General features: G+C 43.0%; 1 protein-coding gene across 1 annotated transcript; it reads right to left on the bottom strand.

Annotated features, from left to right (window-relative positions):
• Positions 1-249: 249 nt before the first annotated feature.
• Positions 250-18,649, bottom strand: HAS2 (hyaluronan synthase 2). The gene is made up of 4 exons (XM_048939311.1): positions 18,038-18,649; positions 9,435-10,061; positions 4,622-4,723; positions 250-3,074 (listed from the first exon to the last, which is right to left on the bottom strand). Exons 2-4 carry the CDS (start codon positions 10,059-10,061, stop codon positions 2,145-2,147), a joined length of 1,659 nt encoding a protein of 552 aa, XP_048795268.1. The 5' UTR covers positions 18,038-18,649; the 3' UTR covers positions 250-2,144.
• Positions 18,650-19,204: the final 555 nt, after the last annotated feature.

Below are 19,204 nucleotides of genomic sequence, written 5' to 3'. Positions count from 1 at the left end.
GGTAAATTCCTGCTGGGAAATCAGACTGGTGACACCATAACAGCATCCTCCAAACCATCCAGATTTATGGCTTCAGAGCCAAAGTGCTGATCAGAAACACCATGTATTAGTCATAATCTTATCAAAAATATTTTATTTATGAAAGTAACAATTATACTATACAACCTATATTGGAAGTACATTTGCTAGAATAAATTGCTAGAATAAATACAGGCAATTAATTCATTTTTTATAGAATGAGAGGATTTATTTGACATTTGAATGTTAACCCAAGCTTTAACTTACATCATAAATAGTTAAAAGGCATAGTCAATTTTTTTTCTGTTTCTTTTGCATTTTTTAATACTGTTCTATTTTTAATCAACACGAATCAACTCTCCAATCATTAACATAAAATTAGTATGACTTTCAAGCAATCATGTACCTCAAGATAATCAAACAAATAAGGTAGTGTGTGTGCAGTTCATTCTACAGCAGAATCTACTCATGTCTGCATAAAAAAAGAAGCTGAAAATGCTTCTAAGTTCTTTAAGCATCATATGCTGATTTCTGCTTTACCACAGTGCTTTAAATACCAGAATCTAAAAAGGGCATATATCTGTATGCAGTTGGCATTCTGTTGCTCTTTATAAAGCGTATTAGGGCTCAATGCCACATTCCTTTGGCTGGTGAAGGACTGCAGAATTTAGTCCTGAGTGTTATTTCACAAAACCGTGGTCCAAAATAAATGTCCAAAATGGACTATTAAGCACCAAGGAAATGATGAATTTGCTAAGACCTGATGTTTTCAGATACAAGTTGGCTTCTTTTCTGGTAGATATGCTTTAGTCAGGCACGAAATATTGGGCTTAGTACAGGGGTCTGCATTACACTGGATGTCACAGAAGGTGATGTTTATATCATTTGTAAACTCTGTGAAGGGCACTGCAGATGTTTTGTAGTAAGGCACCCACATTTTGAAAGTGTTGATATGTTTTCCTTTCATGTATTTTTTTCAACTAAAAAATCAGAACTAGAAGATTACAGCCATCAGTGGAGTCAATAGTAGTTTGGGGTGTCTGATATTTCTTCAGATGAGAAGCGTGTGGTTCTTCAGATCATATGTAAAATCAGTGGGAGCTCTCCTATAGCAATGCCTTTTCCAATGGTATCAAGACCTGGCTTATCAAATGGCTATTGTGCATGCCAGAGATATTATGCTCTCAGCAAAGTAGATTTCCCTATTAGAATGTTATCCAAAACAAAACAAAGCCCCAGATTGCACATATCTACCCCTTTGGCCTTTTTTTATGGACAAATAAGCTTGTATTCAGAAACTGACAATGTTGGGCCTTTCCTAATAAATGCCTTCAAAGAGTACATTTAAATGCTTTTTCACAGAAATAACCATTCGTCTGTTGCAAAAACGCAGAGGAATTTTTTTATGCTTTCTATTGTGAACAATATTAAATCAGCATAATTCTGGGGGGGGAAATTGATTTTTTTGTTTCCCAAATATATTTAAGGAGGCTAAAGAACAAAATGTTGGGGAGGCAACTTTTTTGGCAGATAGTAAAATATAAAATATGTGATTTAAAAAAAAAAAAAAAAGTTGGCTTAAAAATACACACACACAAATAATACAATAATATAAAAATACAGCTCAGCCAATGGCCTCTTAAAATTTACCTTTGGCATTACATTTGGCAGCCTAACACAAAAGACCCTTCCTATAAAAAGAACTATAAAAAAGAGAAGTTCATAAATTAGGTTGCAAGGGGCTGTAAGATCCTTTTCTTGATTCTCCAAACTCCTTTTCTTCCTGTCCACACATAAGCATGACCAGTGAGGTATATAGAACGTAACACTGTCAGGCGTATGCACGATCAAAAAAGTGCATAAACAAAGAAGTTCTCCCATTTTCATGCGAACAGGTTGAAATGGTGTGGTTTGATTCTTCCCCCTTGGAAAAAAAAAAAAAAAATCATTTTCTATTGTTTTTGATTTTCTTACTTTGGCAGGATGAAAATGAACCCAGAGGAATATAAATGTCCTATTCCCAGCAGCAGTGATCCATTTCCCTTGGCAACATTCGTCCCATGCCACAGATACTACAAGGTTCTTGGGTTGCTTTAGAACTCTCTGGGTAACTTCCCACAGAAACATCATACGTCTAGCACCATGTCATAGTGTTGCTCTTTCTTCCGCCTGCCACATTTGGTGATAAGAACCAAGTACAAAGTCAATAGAAGAACCCAGTAACATGCATAGAGGATTGTACCAATGACGAGAACTGTTGTTTTTGACTCAGAGAATGGCTTTTTTGATTCCTTGTAGATAGTGAAAATTACGCCACCTAGGAGGATTGTAAACCAAATGGAGACTGGAATGAGTCCTATAAAATTAACTACAATGGTTTTTCTTCCTGATGTGCCCCACCCTGCTTTGTTTATTGTGGCAATTGCAAACATCTTTGCTGGCAGTAAACTTGACATATACAACACTGAGTAGAGTGACATGAAAACCATGACAATGTTGCCCCTAAGGAAGCTGGCAAAGGAAGACTTTATCAGGCCCACTAACTGAACTGTCAACAAGAAAAGGAGGATGTTCCAGATTTTTCCCCTGTAGAAGAGCTGAATGACTGTAGCGATAAGGAAGAAAGGAAAGAATCCAGTGATTACAGCTTCATAGGTCATCCACAAATGGTGCTTGTGGAACCACATTGCATTATAAAGCCACTCTCTAAAATATGATTTACTCCAGCGGGTCTGCTGATTCAGCCACCTGAGATACTCTATTGGTGTTTCAGTAAGGCACTTGGATCTAGCTGTGTATTTTGTTGCATAGCCCAGACTTAGTACTCGGTTAGTTAGATGCCTGTCATCTCCAAAGCTGCACTGGGAGCCCATAAATTCTTGATTGTACCAATCTTCCACAAATTCATGGAGTAAAGAGTTTCTGTACATTCCCAGAGGTCCACTGATGCACTGTACGCAGCCAAAATAGGACTGGCAGGCTCTTTCTATGTTAAATGCCATCCAGTATCTCACGCTGCTCAGAAAGGAGATCCAGGAATCATACTTGTTCAAAATCTGCAAAATACAAGAAGTTGGCATTTTAGATGAGTTCTTGAGAAGGATATTATACATATTAGATCAATAAGGAATTTGCTGAAACTGGAGTACTGATAGCCAAAATATAAGGGGAACTTCACTCTTAGGCCAAACGTTACCATCCTTACACAGTCCAGGACACTGATAGGAAAGGCAATAAAGCCTTCAAGAGGCTGTTCCACAAAAATGATCACTTTTCTCACAACCTTTCCTCTTCTCCACCAAGAAACTTCCTTCCTGGCTCATTTTTCCTTTCTCTTCATCCCCAGTTAAGTACTTGCAGCCTCTCCCAGGAGATGGAGAAGTCCAAAATGTGGCTTCCTGCCACAGCTTTGCTTCTCACAGGACTTCTTCCAGCCTTCCTAGAGCTATGCCAGGATATGAGAGACTGAACAGGTGGTCTTTGGCTTACATTTTTGGTCTTCTAAGGCTTGCCCTAGATGTTTGATCCTGGACTATGATCCCATATGTGACATTAGGCCCTCTGGGAAACAGCCTTGCTTGAGTTGACATTGGAAACTGGCATTGTTATTATGCCTCAAGACATACTATGATACACCAACAGTCATGCTTCAGCTCATATAAACAACTCAGTCCTTCACTTCATTTTGCCCCAAAGCTCACCTGAAGCTCAGGCATCCACTTAAAATGCTGTATAGCTATAATCTGTCTGAACACTCAGTGGACATAAAGGCAAGTGCAGGTGCCCAAGTCTTCACATCCACATTTTCAGCTTGGTTTGTGATCAGACCAGAGGACAAAGATATTCAGGCTTCTGTAGGAATCTTAATTTCTGGAATTAAGAGCCACATACCTGAAATACTTATGACTACTGGGGCATTCTTCAGTAAGTGCTTGCCCATATAGATGGCCCTTTCTCCTTTGTTTCACATAATAGCCTGACTGGACTAAGGAACCAACCCCAAGGCCAATTGGAATGTTCATATGCATATTTTTTTTATAAATTGTAGCAGAAACATTTGTGTTGGAAGGAATGAACAGCTGAAAATCCTCACAGAAGTGGAGCTGGGTTGACTTCAGGCCTTCACATTGTCCCATCTGACAGAGATGCATAGGAAGCTCAAAAATACACAGAGTACATAGTGCATAGTGCACTGCATTTCTAAAAGGCTTTATTTGTAACAATCTTGAATGCGAATTAGCAAGTAAAGCCTGAGGTGCTGGACTTGGTTTTGGGAGAGCTGTTCTCTGTTCTCTGGTGCCCTAAAGCTTTTCTGTGGCACCTTGAACAAAAAATCATGTCCAGATACTCAAAGATGCAGCAACAGGCCTGACAGTCCTAATGCCCCATTTTTCACATATTTGGGGAGAATAATACTTATCTGCTTTCTGTGAGTGTTAAAACCACAGTGCTCATACCTGTGAATTAGCATTCTGTTCAATAGATAGAAAGGGTAAGGTCTTACAAGAGCCTTTGTGATGATACCACTGTGTATTCAATGCTATTCCAGACATGGAAAACTATTGCAGTATAATTATTTGCTGAAACTCCCCATTGTACTCACCTGCACATCGCCTCCAACTCCTCCAACCATTGGATCTTCTTCTAAGACCTTTACCATCTCCACCGACGAAGCTGGATCGAGCATTGTGTCTGAATCACAGACCTACGAGAAAGACAGAATCAAGAACAAAAATGGGTTGGTTAAGGAGTACACTTGAACAGAGAATAAAAATCACTTGAATGGTGAGTGTCTCTATAGGCATATTCTTCTGAAAGCAATTAAATCTCTCTTTGGAGTCTGCATTGATACTTCTTAAAGGCCATTTGTATCAGGCAGCAAGAAGTGCTGCTGAATGAAACTGAGTGCTTGTAAGGACCGTGCACGCAAACAATCCTCTCTTCTGTATCAGCTCGATTTGTTTTACTGGCACGCTGGGCTGACAACTTTGAATAAGAGATGCTCTCAGAGATGGGGCACTGCAGAGCAAGACAATGTTCGTGGGTGTGTTGCAGATTCCTGCTGAGCCCTGACATAGGGTTCCCCTGTGTTGGCTGCATGGTTTTAGTACCCTGGTAAAATGTCTCCTGCTGCCCAAAGAGGGAAGGAGTAAGGAGTTAAATTCCAGATACTTGTTAAGAAAAAGAAAAAAAAAAGTCAGCTAGGAGTCCAGTAAGAAACCTAATAGTTCTTTCACTCATGGAAGGATTTAGAAATTCATGTAAGATACGCATTTTGGACTATAGAAGAAACTCATCTGTATATTTGGATGTATGGTGTGTTACTAATAGTGCAAGGACTTGAGATTTGATGTACAGAAATCATTTGCCATTTTCCTCCAGCATTCTTATAAAAAATATCTAAGTAAGAACAGAAGGAGCAAGTCCCAAAGTGCAGTAGTCCACGAGACCAGGGCAGAAATAGATGAGATACACAGGCTTTTCAACCACACAAACACTCCCAGTCAACTAGACACTGTGTACACTAGGAATTGGCTTGCCCCTGGAGAGTAGGAGGGGGGCTCAGACAGGCTGGCCTCTCTGAAAGGCAGCTGATGCTGCTTTCGTTTGCTGGGAGGATAATGACATAGGCTGCGGCCTTTTAAATCAAGTGGGTGCCTCCTTGTCCCAGCTGCTACTGAAAGCAGTTTCCCAATAGTCTGTGAACTCATTTTTTAGATGCCCTGACCTCCCTGAGTGGGAGTCTGTCTCAGAAACACTCTTCTGGCTGGCCAGATTCTGCCCTACAAATTCTCTTCCTCCTCCCACTTAATCCAGAGTTGATATTCCTGTGATTTCAGATGGGGACAGTAGGGGTAGAAGTCAGTGGCACTGCATGAATAACCTCTTAAGTTAAACCCAAGCAAGGCTTCGTATCTACAGTTTTAATTTTGGCATCTTTTCATCCAACCTTTCAACTCAGCCTAAGCTCCCTTGCTCCGTGGGAGCAGAAGTATTTATTCCTGCTCTGTGAAGGGGAGGAGAGTTTTTAGGGATTCTGTTATGGGCTAGACTTGAGCTGAGAGGTTACAAGCAAGTTTGCTGATTACACCAAGTTTTGCAGTTGACACAATAGGAGGTAGGGGGCACCTTCTAGGGGGACCTGGACAGGCTCAAAAAGTGAGCACACAAGAACCTAATGAGGTTTAACAAGGTGTTGAATGACTTTTTACATGATCTGATAGAGAGAGGACAAGAGGGAATGGCTTTAAACTAAAAGAGGGGAGACTTAGGTTAGATGTTAGTATGAAATTTTGTACTCAGGATGGTGAAGAGGTGGAACAGGTTGCCTAGAGAAGTTGGGGATGCCCCATCTCTGGAGGCATTCAAGGTGAGACTGGATGGCGCAGTCTCACCTTGAGACATGCAACCCTGCCCATGGAAGGGAAGTTGTAACTAGATCACCTTTAAGATCCTCTTCAACCTAAGCCATTCTATGATTCTACAGTTCTATGATAATCAGGCTGCACAGCTTGTGATGCGGCTCAGTGTCTGCCAAAACGTTTCCTCTCCGTACTCACTTGGAGGCTGAAAGGCGAAAGCTGATGAGAGCTCTCATATATCTGTAAGCATCTCCAGCTTCCATTGGAGCATCCAGCTCTTCTCCTTGGAAGACGCAGCCTGGGGAGCACCTTTGTAACCTGGCCAGCTTTAGTGGAAAGCTGTCATCAGTGACAGCACATGGTGACAGGCAGCGTTAATTGTGATGAAGGGAAGAAAGGATGAAGGGAAAAAAGGATGCTTGTATTTCTGTCTGGGACTTCCTGAGCAAAGCTGTCACTGAGTGCTCAGCACAGCAAATCTGCTGTTTGTTGGTATTCAGGGCTCAGTAAGACACTTGTTCCATTTCTTGTGGCCACAAATGGTCAGATTGGGTCAGTTTCCTACCCAGCTCCTCAGATTTCAGTCCTGTGCCTGTCACTCAATGTGGCTGAGCAGTCCCCAACCACCAGATGCATTTATCTATAGCAGAGAAACCTCCCATGAGCAACATTGCTATTATGAGACGAGGAATACTAAAAACAGGATTTATTTATGAATGACCAGCATGTGTCCTGGCTATGCCAGCACTGTGGACATGTCTGCGTTCCTGGGACAAGCTGTCATTTTCCATCTGGATGAGGTTTTTCTAGGTGAAAAGAGGACGCACCCTGAGAAAAGCAACTTAGGAACCTGAATGAAACACACCGAGGGCTGGCAAGCTGGGGCTGGCCCAGCACAGTCTAAGAGCCAATTTGCTATATTTCCACATCAGGGCAGGGTGACCTAGAAATTACTGCTGTGGGTCACAGAGTTGCATGAAAGGGACAGCTGACCTTGTGTGCTTCTGCCTTCAGCTCTGAGCAAGCTGTTCAAATGCTTGCTGCAACTAGTGGTCATTTAAAATCAGGATGTTCCATGGAGCTCAGACTGTGCTGGGTGGTCCATGCAGGTACTTGGATCAAGCCAAGATGCATTGCACCCTGATTGCACTAGCCAGCTTTGCCCTCACCTCCTCCAGAATGGAATTAAATCCTTCGCAGTGAATTCAGGTATTTAGTGAGAGTCTGCTAGGGAGTAACATCTTGGTTATCCACGCTGACATGTCTGCTTATAATCACTTGCTTTTAGGCTTAAAGTGCATTTAAGTACGGTGAGGCCCACAGTGTCAGGCATGGGCAGTCATACTGACTGGTCTACTTTTTAAAGAGGCTGATCACTGATGCAGATCACTCAGCTATTAAAAATGTGGGGCCAATTTAAAGTAATTTAGTCCTAAAGATACTCCTAAATGTGCAAAAAATCTCAGCCTACACTAATTCACAAAACAGAGCCGTATGTCACCTGAACTGCATCAGGACTGTGGCCAACCAGAGCCACCTAGGCAATGCATTTGTAACATGGATGTGACTGTGACATCAGTCATCAGTTAGTCCCTGACACATTCATCAGGACTTCTGAGCCGGGTCAGGAGTGCTGATTGACAGAGAGACCAGAAACATCTCTTCCGTTTTCTTAGTTTATGGTATGACTGTTGAAAGAGAAACACTTTTTGCAGGTTCTCTGAGCAAATGCAAGAGCTGGACTGAGAGAGGAAAGTAGTCATGAATCTGTTTCCTCTCTGCCTTCATTCTCTGCAATTTGATACTTTTGTGGGAAGTGATTATAAAATGATGTTAACGCAGAAAAACAGCATTTTTGCTCCCATCACAGTCCCTCGCAGCACAAAATCAAACTGCAGACAATGGAGAATTTAAGTCCATTGTTTTTGGATAATAAATCAGTTAAAGTTTTGGAAATGCTCAAGGATGAGTTTAAATTGTTGCCTTGCTTTTAAGCCTCCAGTAACTCTTGAAGTTCTGAGACCAAGGTGGTTCCTGACGCTATCCTGACAGCTTATCGACTGTCCCACCAGAGGAGAATTCTGGAGGCAAAGTAATGTACTGATGTCAGGAGAGAGCAGGAAAGGCTGGGGGTGATTAATTAGGAAGATTGTCTCATAATCAGCAGGATTTAGTGGAATAAATCTCACTGGTCTTGATATACAACTAATGTACTGATATACAACTAGTGATCCTCAGGGTCTGGCCTAGTTCTCTGCACCTCCTCCACTCATGGCCTCCTGGACTTCCTGCAGTCTGTTTGCCTGAGAGAGGAGTGCTTCCATGTGTAAGGCACAAACACAGAAAATCTTTCACGGGATCCAAGGCAGCTGGAAAGAAATGTGTCTCTGCTGCTTTGGAAATGGGGAGAGAGGACTCAGCCTAATTCATTTTTAAGTGAACAGTGTCATAAGGGCTTTAAAGGCCAAGTCGCAGTGAGTGAGGTAATGCAGCTGTAAGTGATGAAGCAAAAGCTCCTTCAGGCTTTAGCTGAAGAAATCTTTCTTTCAAGACTGCACGTTGACCTTTTTTATTGAATACTCTGCACAGCCCTCAAAAGCTTCAAAATACCCCCATCTTTTTCACAGACTCTACCACTGAGATATTCCCTAGTGGCAGCAAATACTTGTCTGCCTGTTCTCATATGTGGCCACTGAAACTCTCTCAAAATAAAACTTTACCCAAGATCTAAACTTACAGGAGCAGAGAGGGGGTCTTCAGGAGGCCACTGGCTTTGCCTGAAGCAAAACCACAGGGAGAAAGTACTGCAGCCTGAGGAGATATTCGTGATTTCTCCAATAGTTGGTAGATTTAACATACTCACAGATAGGCTGATCATTTTAAAAAGGTAGCAAAATGCACTTTCAACGGTCAAGCTGTTTCCAAACAGACTGAAAGGAGCACTGTGTTCATCAGGGACTGGGATGGCCTCTAACATGCGGCACAAAATATACAAAAGCTGCTTTCTTTCAAAGTGTGTTTGAATTGGCACTGACCTGGTGCTTTAATACCTACCTGTACATAATCCACGCTTCTCCCCAGTGCTTTGAATGCTGTGTACATTACTTCTCTTTTTCCACCCCATTTCTGCATGATGCAAACACTTTTGTTGGACAGGACCAGCTGAGATACGTGCTGCATGCTCTCTCTGTGAGACTCCTCCGTCTCACCTGGACCTTTGTCGTGGAAGTTGTTACTCCAGATATAAGTGGCAGATTTGTCCCTACCCATGATTTCAGTAAAAATGTCCATCATGTAAACGTCGTCTTCCGAGTTCCCATCAATGACCATAACAACTTTAATTCCAGGGTAGGTCAATCTTTTCACAGAAAGTAAACATTTTCTTAAGTAGTCAGGATCCTCTTGATAGGCAGCAATACAAAGGGCAACAGTTTTGTTCAGCTTGATTGGAGTCTCTAGCGACCGCTTCATTTTCCTGTGCTCTAGGTAGGCAAACAGGCTTTGGATGATGAGATGTGATGCCAGGATAGCACCATAGAGTCCAAAGGAGAAGTAGTAATTGTCTGTTTGGATAAACTGGTAGCCCACAATGTAAGCAGCGGTGATTCCCAGCAGGAGGGACACTCCAAAGAGTGTGGTTCCAAGTATTCTCAGGATACATATAAACCTCTCACAATACATCTGCAAAAAAGCATGGAAACTGTTAGCAGAGCTACCACTTCCCACTTTGTCAGGGGCACACATGGTGTCAACATTGAGTTCAGCACCAGCAGATGCACCCCATGCTTCTGGTCATGTCACGGACTTACTACATCATCTGTTCAACTTATATCTCCTCTGCAGTATTCTTTACATGTGAAGAGTCAAATATGCCCTAATGTACCAGGGAGGTTCTCTACACTTCATAATGTCCTCAAAGAAAGTGCTACCTTTGTCAGGATCTTAATTTGGCAGCCTGGGCTTGCTGAATGAGATCCTGTCATATTACCCTGAGGGGGTCGGAAAAGGGGCTTTCAGGCCACTGCTCACTTCACCGTTCAAGTCATGGGCGGGAAGAACAGCTGAACATCTGTGCAGCCTCTCCTTGCCCCCCAATTTGTGTCATGACTGCATCCCACCCTGAATTGTGTCTCTTGCTTAGTTACGTTTGCAAATAATATTGGAAAGACATTCTTAAAACAGATGTCTGAATGTATTTATATTTTTTTAGACAGATGTCTGACTATATTTGTAATTTATATTTATATGATCAGACAAGGTCTTCTCAATAACACTGCAAAAATGTGTTATTCATACATTTGTATATGTAGATATATATGCATGTGCGAGCATGAGTGTGTAAGGCTATCACTTGACAGAGATTAAGTCCGTCTTCAAAACACTCATTAATTTAGCAGAGTCAAGGCTTTACTTTGGACTCTGAAATTCATTAGAGTATCAGCTATGACAACTTCTGCATGCATAGCCTATCTGGCTATAAAATCTTTCAGGCTAAGCTCTGGCCATGGAGGAGATAGCAGGCAAGGAAGATGCTCAAAACAAGTGATGGACAAACATGTAGACAGAATCACAGAATGACAGAATGGCCTGAGTTGGAAGGGACCTCAAGGATCATGAATCTCCAACTTCACTGCCACAGGCAGGGTCACCAACTTCCACATTTAATGCTAGACCAGGCTGCCCAGGGCCCCATCCAACCTGGCCTTGAACACCTCCAGGGACGGGGCATCCACAGCCTCTCTGGGCAGCCTGTTCCAGCACCTCACCATTCTCATAGTAAAGAACTTCCCCCTGATATCCAGCTTAAATCTTCCCTCCCTCAACTTAATACCACTTGCCCGTAAATATACTTGACTGCTTTTTGTGGACAGTCACATTAACAATTTTATACAACAACTTTCTCATAATTACAGGAAAGTTAATGCCAGTACGTTTGACCTTAGGGACATAAAATAGATAATGCCTGTTTAAGCCTATGCCAATAAGCACAGTGTAAGTCAAAGAATCTGAAGCACATGCTTGAAAATTTTGCTGAATTTGAGCCTCTCCGAGTAATGGACTTAATGTTTGTGTTTTCTTACTCTTATTCATATTTTCCCTGCTGCTAACATCTTGCTTGTCTGCAGATAATGTGTTTCATCATCTATTGGCCAAAACTGAAGCTGGAACTGCACTTCATTACATCATGTAGGTCTTTAACTCTTTCTTGTGAAATATTCGGGACAAAAAAAACAAAAAAAAAGGAAAGAAACAACACTACCGAAGTGCAGCAGCATAGCTGTCACCAGTTATATTTCTGTCTGAAATGTTACAGGTTTAGAAAGACAGAACAACTTAGAAAATAAAAATGAGAATAAAGTCTGAGACAGCAAAGACTGTGCTTTTTTCCACTGGCTATTTAGGGTCTGAAATTTCAGGACAGGAAGAAGTCTCCTAAGTGTGTATTTGAAGACACTGTTAAAGAAATTGGACCCTATCTCTAGGACTTCCTTGAATACTTATGACTGGGCTTTGACAGGTGCTGTAATCAGCCAAGAGCACCAGTCTCTGCTCTGGCCTGTCTGAAGGTCTTCCGCAATGAGGGGTCATCAAGAAGCCTAATAAAAGACCGCTTATACGAGCCATCCCTATAGGTGAATTAAATGCAGCACCCAAAATAGATGGGCTTTAGAAAACAGATTGGATCTCCTCTAGATTACCTTGAAGTCAAATAGCCTGTGTGTTTATTAATCCCCCCGAGTACGCAGAAGGTCACCAACATCAAGGTGAATATTTTATTAATGGTGCAGTTGTACTAGGCTTTCCCATTTGGGGTCCACAACTTCTCTTCCCTCACCAGAAATAGCACATGCCTATTAGTGAGCAGGGCTGAATTCTGCTTACATTAGGAATTGTATGACTGAAATCAATGGACCACTTGTATGGGTATAGCTCACAGGATTTAGATTAAGATCTGGAGCATTTACATTTGACTGACTAAACACTTGTATCAGGCTTCTTTTTATATTAATTCATTACTGCTTTTTCTTTTCCTATACAGTGATTCTGCATCAAAAGACAAAATAAATGAATTCTCTGATCTTGTCATCGCAGCACAGTTTCCCTCCTTCCCAAAACCCACTCTTTTAAGATCAAGAAATGGATTTCTGGTCTTAATAAAATAGTATCTTTTTTTTATCCTTTCACTGTCAACCTTGGGAAAATAAACAATGTTTTGATCTAAATTCCTGGCTTTCATCAAAGAAACCTTCCCTTTGTATATGCAATTGAAACATGTCTTTTAACTGACTGAATCTCAGGCAAAGTCTGGAAAAATTGCTCAATATTCTCAAACTTTAGCACGTGATCGATTGATAACTTGCCCAGCAGAATTGATATGTATCAGCTTGAATGTGCCCAAACAACAGCAAAGAAGCCAAAAACTCTCCACCCTTCTCAAATAACTGAGCCAAGAAGTTAAGAGGAAATTATGTTTGTCCAAGTCTGGGGCCAAAGATGAATTGCTGAGTCAAATAATAGCACTGAGTGTAGGAATAGCCTCATCAGAGATTTTAAGATCAGATAGTAGTGCTGTGAAAACCTAGACTGGCCTAACACAGTGAAGTGTAAAAGGACATCTTAGTAATACATCAGTCAAAATTTTCCTGAACTTGCCACATTGAGATAGGATCAAGTATTATCAGAGAAGCAGTGCATGGTACTGCGGGTGAAAATTGCAAGCCTAAAATAACACTGTGCTGAGTCAAGATACACGTGTCAAGTGCTTGGTGAAGGATAAACACAGATTTTAACTTTCAAAACCACAATTATTTTTCAGGCATTTCCTAAATAATCACTCTGAGTGCTGGCAATATTCTTTCAGCCAAATTGAAATGCTTTTCTTCAAAGTTGCCATCACTAGAGCCCTATTCAACAGCTGACTATTTGGTAGGTGTATAGTACACACCTCACATGATCAGCACAGCTCAGGCTCCTTTTGGAGGTGCTAAGTCTCCCATGCACTGCATAGGAAGCTTGAGACAGGACTACTAATGCTGCTTTGCAGTTTGGACATCTAAATCTTTCATGAGCAAATCCATCAAACCCTGCGGTGCTGAACCAGTACATGCTTTAGCACAGACAGCAAACAGGGTCAACATTGGTACACACACAATGAGTGAACGTAAAGAGGTTTCAAAGTATACTATTGAACAATTTACTGTCTTGATTTTCCAGCTGTTTAATTCCATGAACAGAACAGGTGAGTTCTTCACAGCCCACCTAGCAGAAATGAAACATGAAAGAGGTAATAGCCTCAAGTTGGCCAGGGGATGTTCAGGTTGGATATTAGGAAAAATTTAGTCTCTGAAAGAGTGGTGGGGTGCTGGAACAGGCTGCACTGGAAAGTAGTAGAGTCCTCGCTCCTGAAGAGTTCAAGAAATGTGTAGATATGGAACTTGGGAATATGGTTTATTGGGCATGGTGGGAATGGATTGATGGTTGGACTAGCTGATCATAAAGATCTTTTCCAGCCTTGATAATTCTATGATTCTAATGATATTTAGGCTGTTGCTGATTTAGCGACACACATTTTGGATCAACACGCAGTCCTGAGTATAAACACGTCCTGTTGTGACTGTACAAGAGGAAGCAATAAATATGTTTGCCTCTCTCAAGGCTCTAATGAAGGGCATAACCAATAAATAAATCCCTGCAAATATTTGATATCAGATTCCACATAGTGAGTTATTTAGCATTGTCATAATGACGGGAGGACCCAGAAATCGCATTTTTTGCATGCTTGTGATGGAAAAGAACTTACTCTATGTTACTATCTTCTAATTTTCATTAACAAATTAAGTTGACAAGATGTTGACTAATATGTACACATAGTGACTGGTGGAATAAGTCTAACACTAAAGATACTGTGCTTTCACAAGCTGAGCAATGCCTTAGATTCCAAATTAAATGAACATAGCAAAATATGCTTTATTATTTATTCTGGCAAATATTTAGGCTAGTATCTAACTGCAGTTATAATACATAAATCTAACCTTAATAAGATCAAGACACCTGATGGAAATTCAGTAGGTTCTAGTGCCCTGATTGGTACTGCATACTTAGCAAAGAACACTGCTGACTTCCAGGGTAAAATAGCACCTGTCTCCTCACCAAAATTATATATCACAGTCTGGCCATAGGGTTATTAATCAGACTTCATGCATGGGTGGTGAGGCACTGGCACAGACTGCCTAGAGAAGCTGTGGTGCCCTATCCCTGAAGGCACTTCATGGTGTCCCATCCCTCAAGGCCAGGTTGGATGGAACCCTGGGCAGTCTGAGCTGGTGGGAGGCAGCCCTGTCCATGGTGGAGAGTTGGAAGCCTCATGTTTTGGCTTCAGCATAACACTTATCTTCAACATAAAGAGAAGTGTGCACTTAAATATTTTGCTGAAGAGAGAAATCAGTGGATAATTTATATAACAGTTCTGTATTGCACGCGTAAAGAAAACATTACAATTTCTTTGTTAAATTTCTGGAGTATTCATGATAAAATTATGTATGTGCATTTGATGTATTTATTACATCTATTAATCTCCTGTATGAAAATTGATCATTGCTTAACTATTGTATTTCTTGAAGGGAGAAAATCAGAGAGAGTGGATCAGGACTTGAACCACTGGCATTTTGCTCCTAGTACTGCCATTCACCTGCTGGATGTCCCTAGGCAAATGAATTCACCTCTCTTTGCCTCAGCTTATCACCTGTAAATGGGAAATCAAGATCATACAAGAGGCTCTTGGAGGTCTATGGAGCTCCTCATACAGCTGAGGTTACTGACGGGTGTTGTGCATGAGTTGTTGTTCTTCCTGGGTCACATGGGACCCAGTGATTTCCAATTTCCATAAAACTGTTTTTCCTCAAAGAAAACCAGACTGCTTCCTTTTCCTTTTTCCCTTCCATATATTCACCTGAATGTAGACATAGCAGGGCAGTCAGTTTTTCTACAGCACAAATGCAACTCTTACCCTATCAGTAGGACACCTGGTATCCGTGAGGTCAGCAATGTAAGAGCTGACACACATGGGTGTATGTGTATGCTGTTGCTTAGGGCTGCTTTACTCACAGCCAAAGGAAGAGTATCAACTTTTATAAGCCTTAAAAAAACCTCATTCTTTGTGAGCATAATAGCATTGGCTTCTACAGATCAGCTGCTTGAATGACAGTTGTGCGTGCATGCAGCCCTTATGTGTTTATGTGGCCCTACACACATATACTCTATGTTTAAACACAAACATTATCTGCTATTAATCTTCATCCAGTATTTAGAAACACTGAGCCTTATTTTGGTGGCAGAGTAAATCATTTATCTTTGAAGTACAAATGCTTCCAGGTACACAATAATTAGGAGCATCAAATAGCTGCCCAGAGTGCCTCTTCTGTTTTACAGTCTGCAGAGAGGAAACCGAGAAGTTACGCTACATCTGTATATCTTTACTGCAGCAGAGTTACCATATCTGGTGCTTTTTGTTATTTATCACTTCCAGATTTTGTCATGCCATTGATCTTCTGGAAAGGGCGCACATAAGACTAAAATTAACTCTGAGGTTAGGTTTAAAGTAAAGAACAAGGTTGGTAATGATGGTAAACTGTATCTGCACTCATAGTCTTTGATCAGCAAATCAAGTCTCCTGTCTGCTCAATGTATGTTCTCCCCTAAAGCACCTAAATTTATTCTCTAAGAGGTGTGAGTAACTGCTGTGTGGATTTCTCCATCGCATACATGGTGAGATGCTGGTTGTTCAATTAACCAAAAGAAAGCAACAAACTCATATTAAACACTCTAAGAAATAATATGAGAAATAATTCATATTGACATTCAGACATTTCAGATTACAGTTAAAAAATATTCTGGTTTAGAACAGATTTCTGGTTGCTGGTTATGAAGTCCATTGACACTTTTGGCACAGCGCTGACTCCATGCTTTACTCCAGTGAGTAAATATTTGTCTGATGTGCATAGCTCATTATCTTGTAATTTGTTTATCAAACACAGGTAATACCATGTTTGACTTAGTCAAGTAGGCAGTCCTGTTGCACTGAATGAAAAAGTAACTTGCTGCTTTATGCACTCATCTCAAGCAGTTATTAAATGAGGCTGATATCTGATTTGTTTGCATATCATAAACATGATCGGCTGAATTTGCTGGTAGCACAGCCAGCATGGGGAGCTCCATTGAATCCTGCACAGCTGCTCTTTCTCCTGGAAAAACTTTTGCCCAAGTGCTGTTGCCCTTGCATGTAGGGTGAGATTTACTAGAATGGAATACAGCCCTGGCTGTATTGAGACGGTGACAACACCAGTGCTGGAGAACTGGGTGAGAACCTATGGAAAGATGACCCATGAGACCATGAGGTCCATGGGGACTAAGAGCGGAATGCTTATGAATGCTTATGAATGCTTATGCCTTGTGAGATGAGGGGGCTCTACCAGCCCTAAAAAACAGATTCATAAAGCCTGCCAGGAATGGTGTAGTACGGCGGGCCCTCCCTTAAGCTCCCTTTCAGCCCTCTTTGCATCTTTGCCAAGGTATTAAGGCATCGAATGCAGCGCATTAAGGCTCCTAGCAACGAGAGCTGGTTGTCGGCTTCAGCTCCAGGCTGCAGCTCGGACAGGTGCAGAAAACGGCCGCCGAGAACACGGCCGAGGAGCCCCCGGAGCTCCCGGGGCCGGGCAGGGGCTGCGCGGCTCCGCCCGCCGCCGCGGGGCCGCTCCTGCGGGGAACCCCGGCCCGGAGCCGCGGCCAAAGTGGGCGGCAGCGGTGCGTCACAGGGGGTGGGCGGGGCGCCGGGGGGATCCCCCGCGCAGCCACGTGGGGAGGGGGCTGGGGGCGGCCCCTGGCCTGAGGGACCCTAGCGGGTCGCGGCTCCCCGCGGAGGGCGGGGAGGGGCCGCGAGGCTGCTCCGCAGCTGCCTTCTTCAGGCGCATCCCGCGAACCCCCTCCCCGTCCCCTCCTTCGGGAGCGACCCTTCCTGAGCGGCCCTCAGTGCCGCCGCCGCCGCCGAGCCTCGCGGTCAGCCCGGGTTCCGCCGGTGGCCGCGCGGAGGGGCGGAGGCGGCAGTCGGCAGCGCCGCTGGAAGTTCGCGGGCAGCCGCAGCTCCCGCCTCCGCCGTCCCTCCCTCCCCGCCCAGACACGTTGGTCGCGCTGTTTCTCCCCTCCGAGGCGGGACTTAGCCTTCCTCCTCGCTTCCCTTCCTGCGGTCCCATCCCTCCCGCCGCCGCTGTCACGTCCCCTCCCGACGCTGCGTGCGGGGGAAGGCGGCCGGAGGTGGGGGCGGCTCTGCCTCCCCTCATGGCGAATGCCTTCCGAACCTGTTGCTTGATCGATTTAACTGCTATTCATTTCACTTTTTTCTTTTTTTCCCCTTTCAAACCGTATTGCTCAACTGTATCCTAAACGGATTACACGGAGGGAGGGGTTGAAGCTGAAAACCTCATTCATCCTCACTGCAGTCCTATTCATTGCTGGAATAGGTGTAGCATAGAGACGGTAAGATCCTCCCCCAGCCCCACTCGTGTCTGGAGACCTCTTTCCGCCTTCCTTCCTGGAATAGTGGGGCTAAGAGGAGAGCGGCTTCTTTTCTGGGGATGCCAGAAGGGTGATGGTCAGTCTCCTACCTTGTTTGTCCGGCTGTCCTTTGGTCATAGAGGCTCCAGCCAGCTGTGTGGTCTCACGTACCGTTGCTCCCGCTGAACAGTTTCCAAGTTTGAGGTAAAAGATCAAATCGCACTTTTTCAGGGACTTATTCAGAAGCTCAGGATTAAAAAAATAATTAAAAAAACGAAAATAATAAAAAAAATCGCTTAAGGCTATTCAGTCCTACTCATTTTCTCCCACGTGTTTTCCCTATTACAATGTATTTGTCTTCAGTTTCTAGCTCAAAATCGTGGGATTATTTTGTTTTTGAAATAATAATAATAATTAAAAAAAAAAAAAAGTTAGAAGTAATAAATTAGGAGTTAGTTTCTCGTGGTCGAAGACCTTGTTTCAAACCCGGCTGGGCAGGAGCCTGGAGGATTTGCACGGCAGCGGCTGAAAGTTTGGGATGTGCAGCATCAGATAAAGGCTCTTTGGTGATGCCTCGCGGACCGCGTAGCTGCTTTAGTTCTCAGCAGCAGCAGCAGCAAACGGGTAATATTTTCCAGACGTCTGTTCCTTTCCTGCTGCTGCTGCTGCTTTTCTGCCTTCTCCACGTTATGGGGTCTTTTAACAAGTGAGACTTGAGTTGTTTTAATAGGCGGAGGATGGGAAGAGGAGGGGAGGGAACGAACTCCTGTAAGAAGGGAAAAAAAAACGCAACCACCCTGCCCATTGAAATGATCTCAGCCAAGGACCAATTCAATTGGCAGAGGCAGGAATTCAATTAGCTAAGTTGCACTTTCTACAAAGAAACGCGATACACACCCATCGCCACCACCTGATTTCCTCTCCTCGCCCCGCACTTGGGGGGGAGCCCCCATTGCCCCCTCTCTGCATCTCCGGGTCTGGGGTGTGGGACTCGTCCCTCCCACCGCCGCTATTCTGCTGGGACAGCTTTGCAGCTGCTGGTTTTTATTAATAAGGGAATTGCCTCTATGAATGGATGAACTTTGCAGTTTCCAATTCTGCTTTACCCATTCACTCTCGGAAACATTTGCTGTTAGTAACTACCCCATAGAAATCTCCCCCTGCAACAATACCCGTGTCACTCGCGTTAAAACAAGCCCGGAAACACTTTAGACGGTTTAAGAACTTAAAAAATGCTTTCGAATTTGTTAGTTTGTCTCTTCTGTTAGTCACTCAGT

Source organism: Lagopus muta, chromosome 3 (assembly GCF_023343835.1).
Source record: "Lagopus muta isolate bLagMut1 chromosome 3, bLagMut1 primary, whole genome shotgun sequence".
Lineage (NCBI taxonomy): Eukaryota > Metazoa > Chordata > Aves > Galliformes > Phasianidae > Lagopus > Lagopus muta.
Note: the sequence above shows the minus strand (reverse complement) of the source record. Positions and strands in the feature narration are given on the sequence as shown.

Excerpts from the sequence above, each read along its gene's own strand:
- HAS2 (XM_048939311.1), bottom strand. The coding sequence starts at position 10,061 with ATGTATTGTGAGAGGTTTATATGTATCCTGAGAATACTTGGAACCACA. Across the intron at positions 4,724-9,434 it reads GAAGCGTGGATTATGTACAG|GTCTGTGATTCAGACACAAT; the intron begins GTAGGTATTAAA and ends TCTTTCTCGTAG. Across the intron at positions 3,075-4,621 it reads GAGTTGGAGGCGATGTGCAG|ATTTTGAACAAGTATGATTC; the intron begins GTGAGTACAATG and ends TGTATTTTGCAG.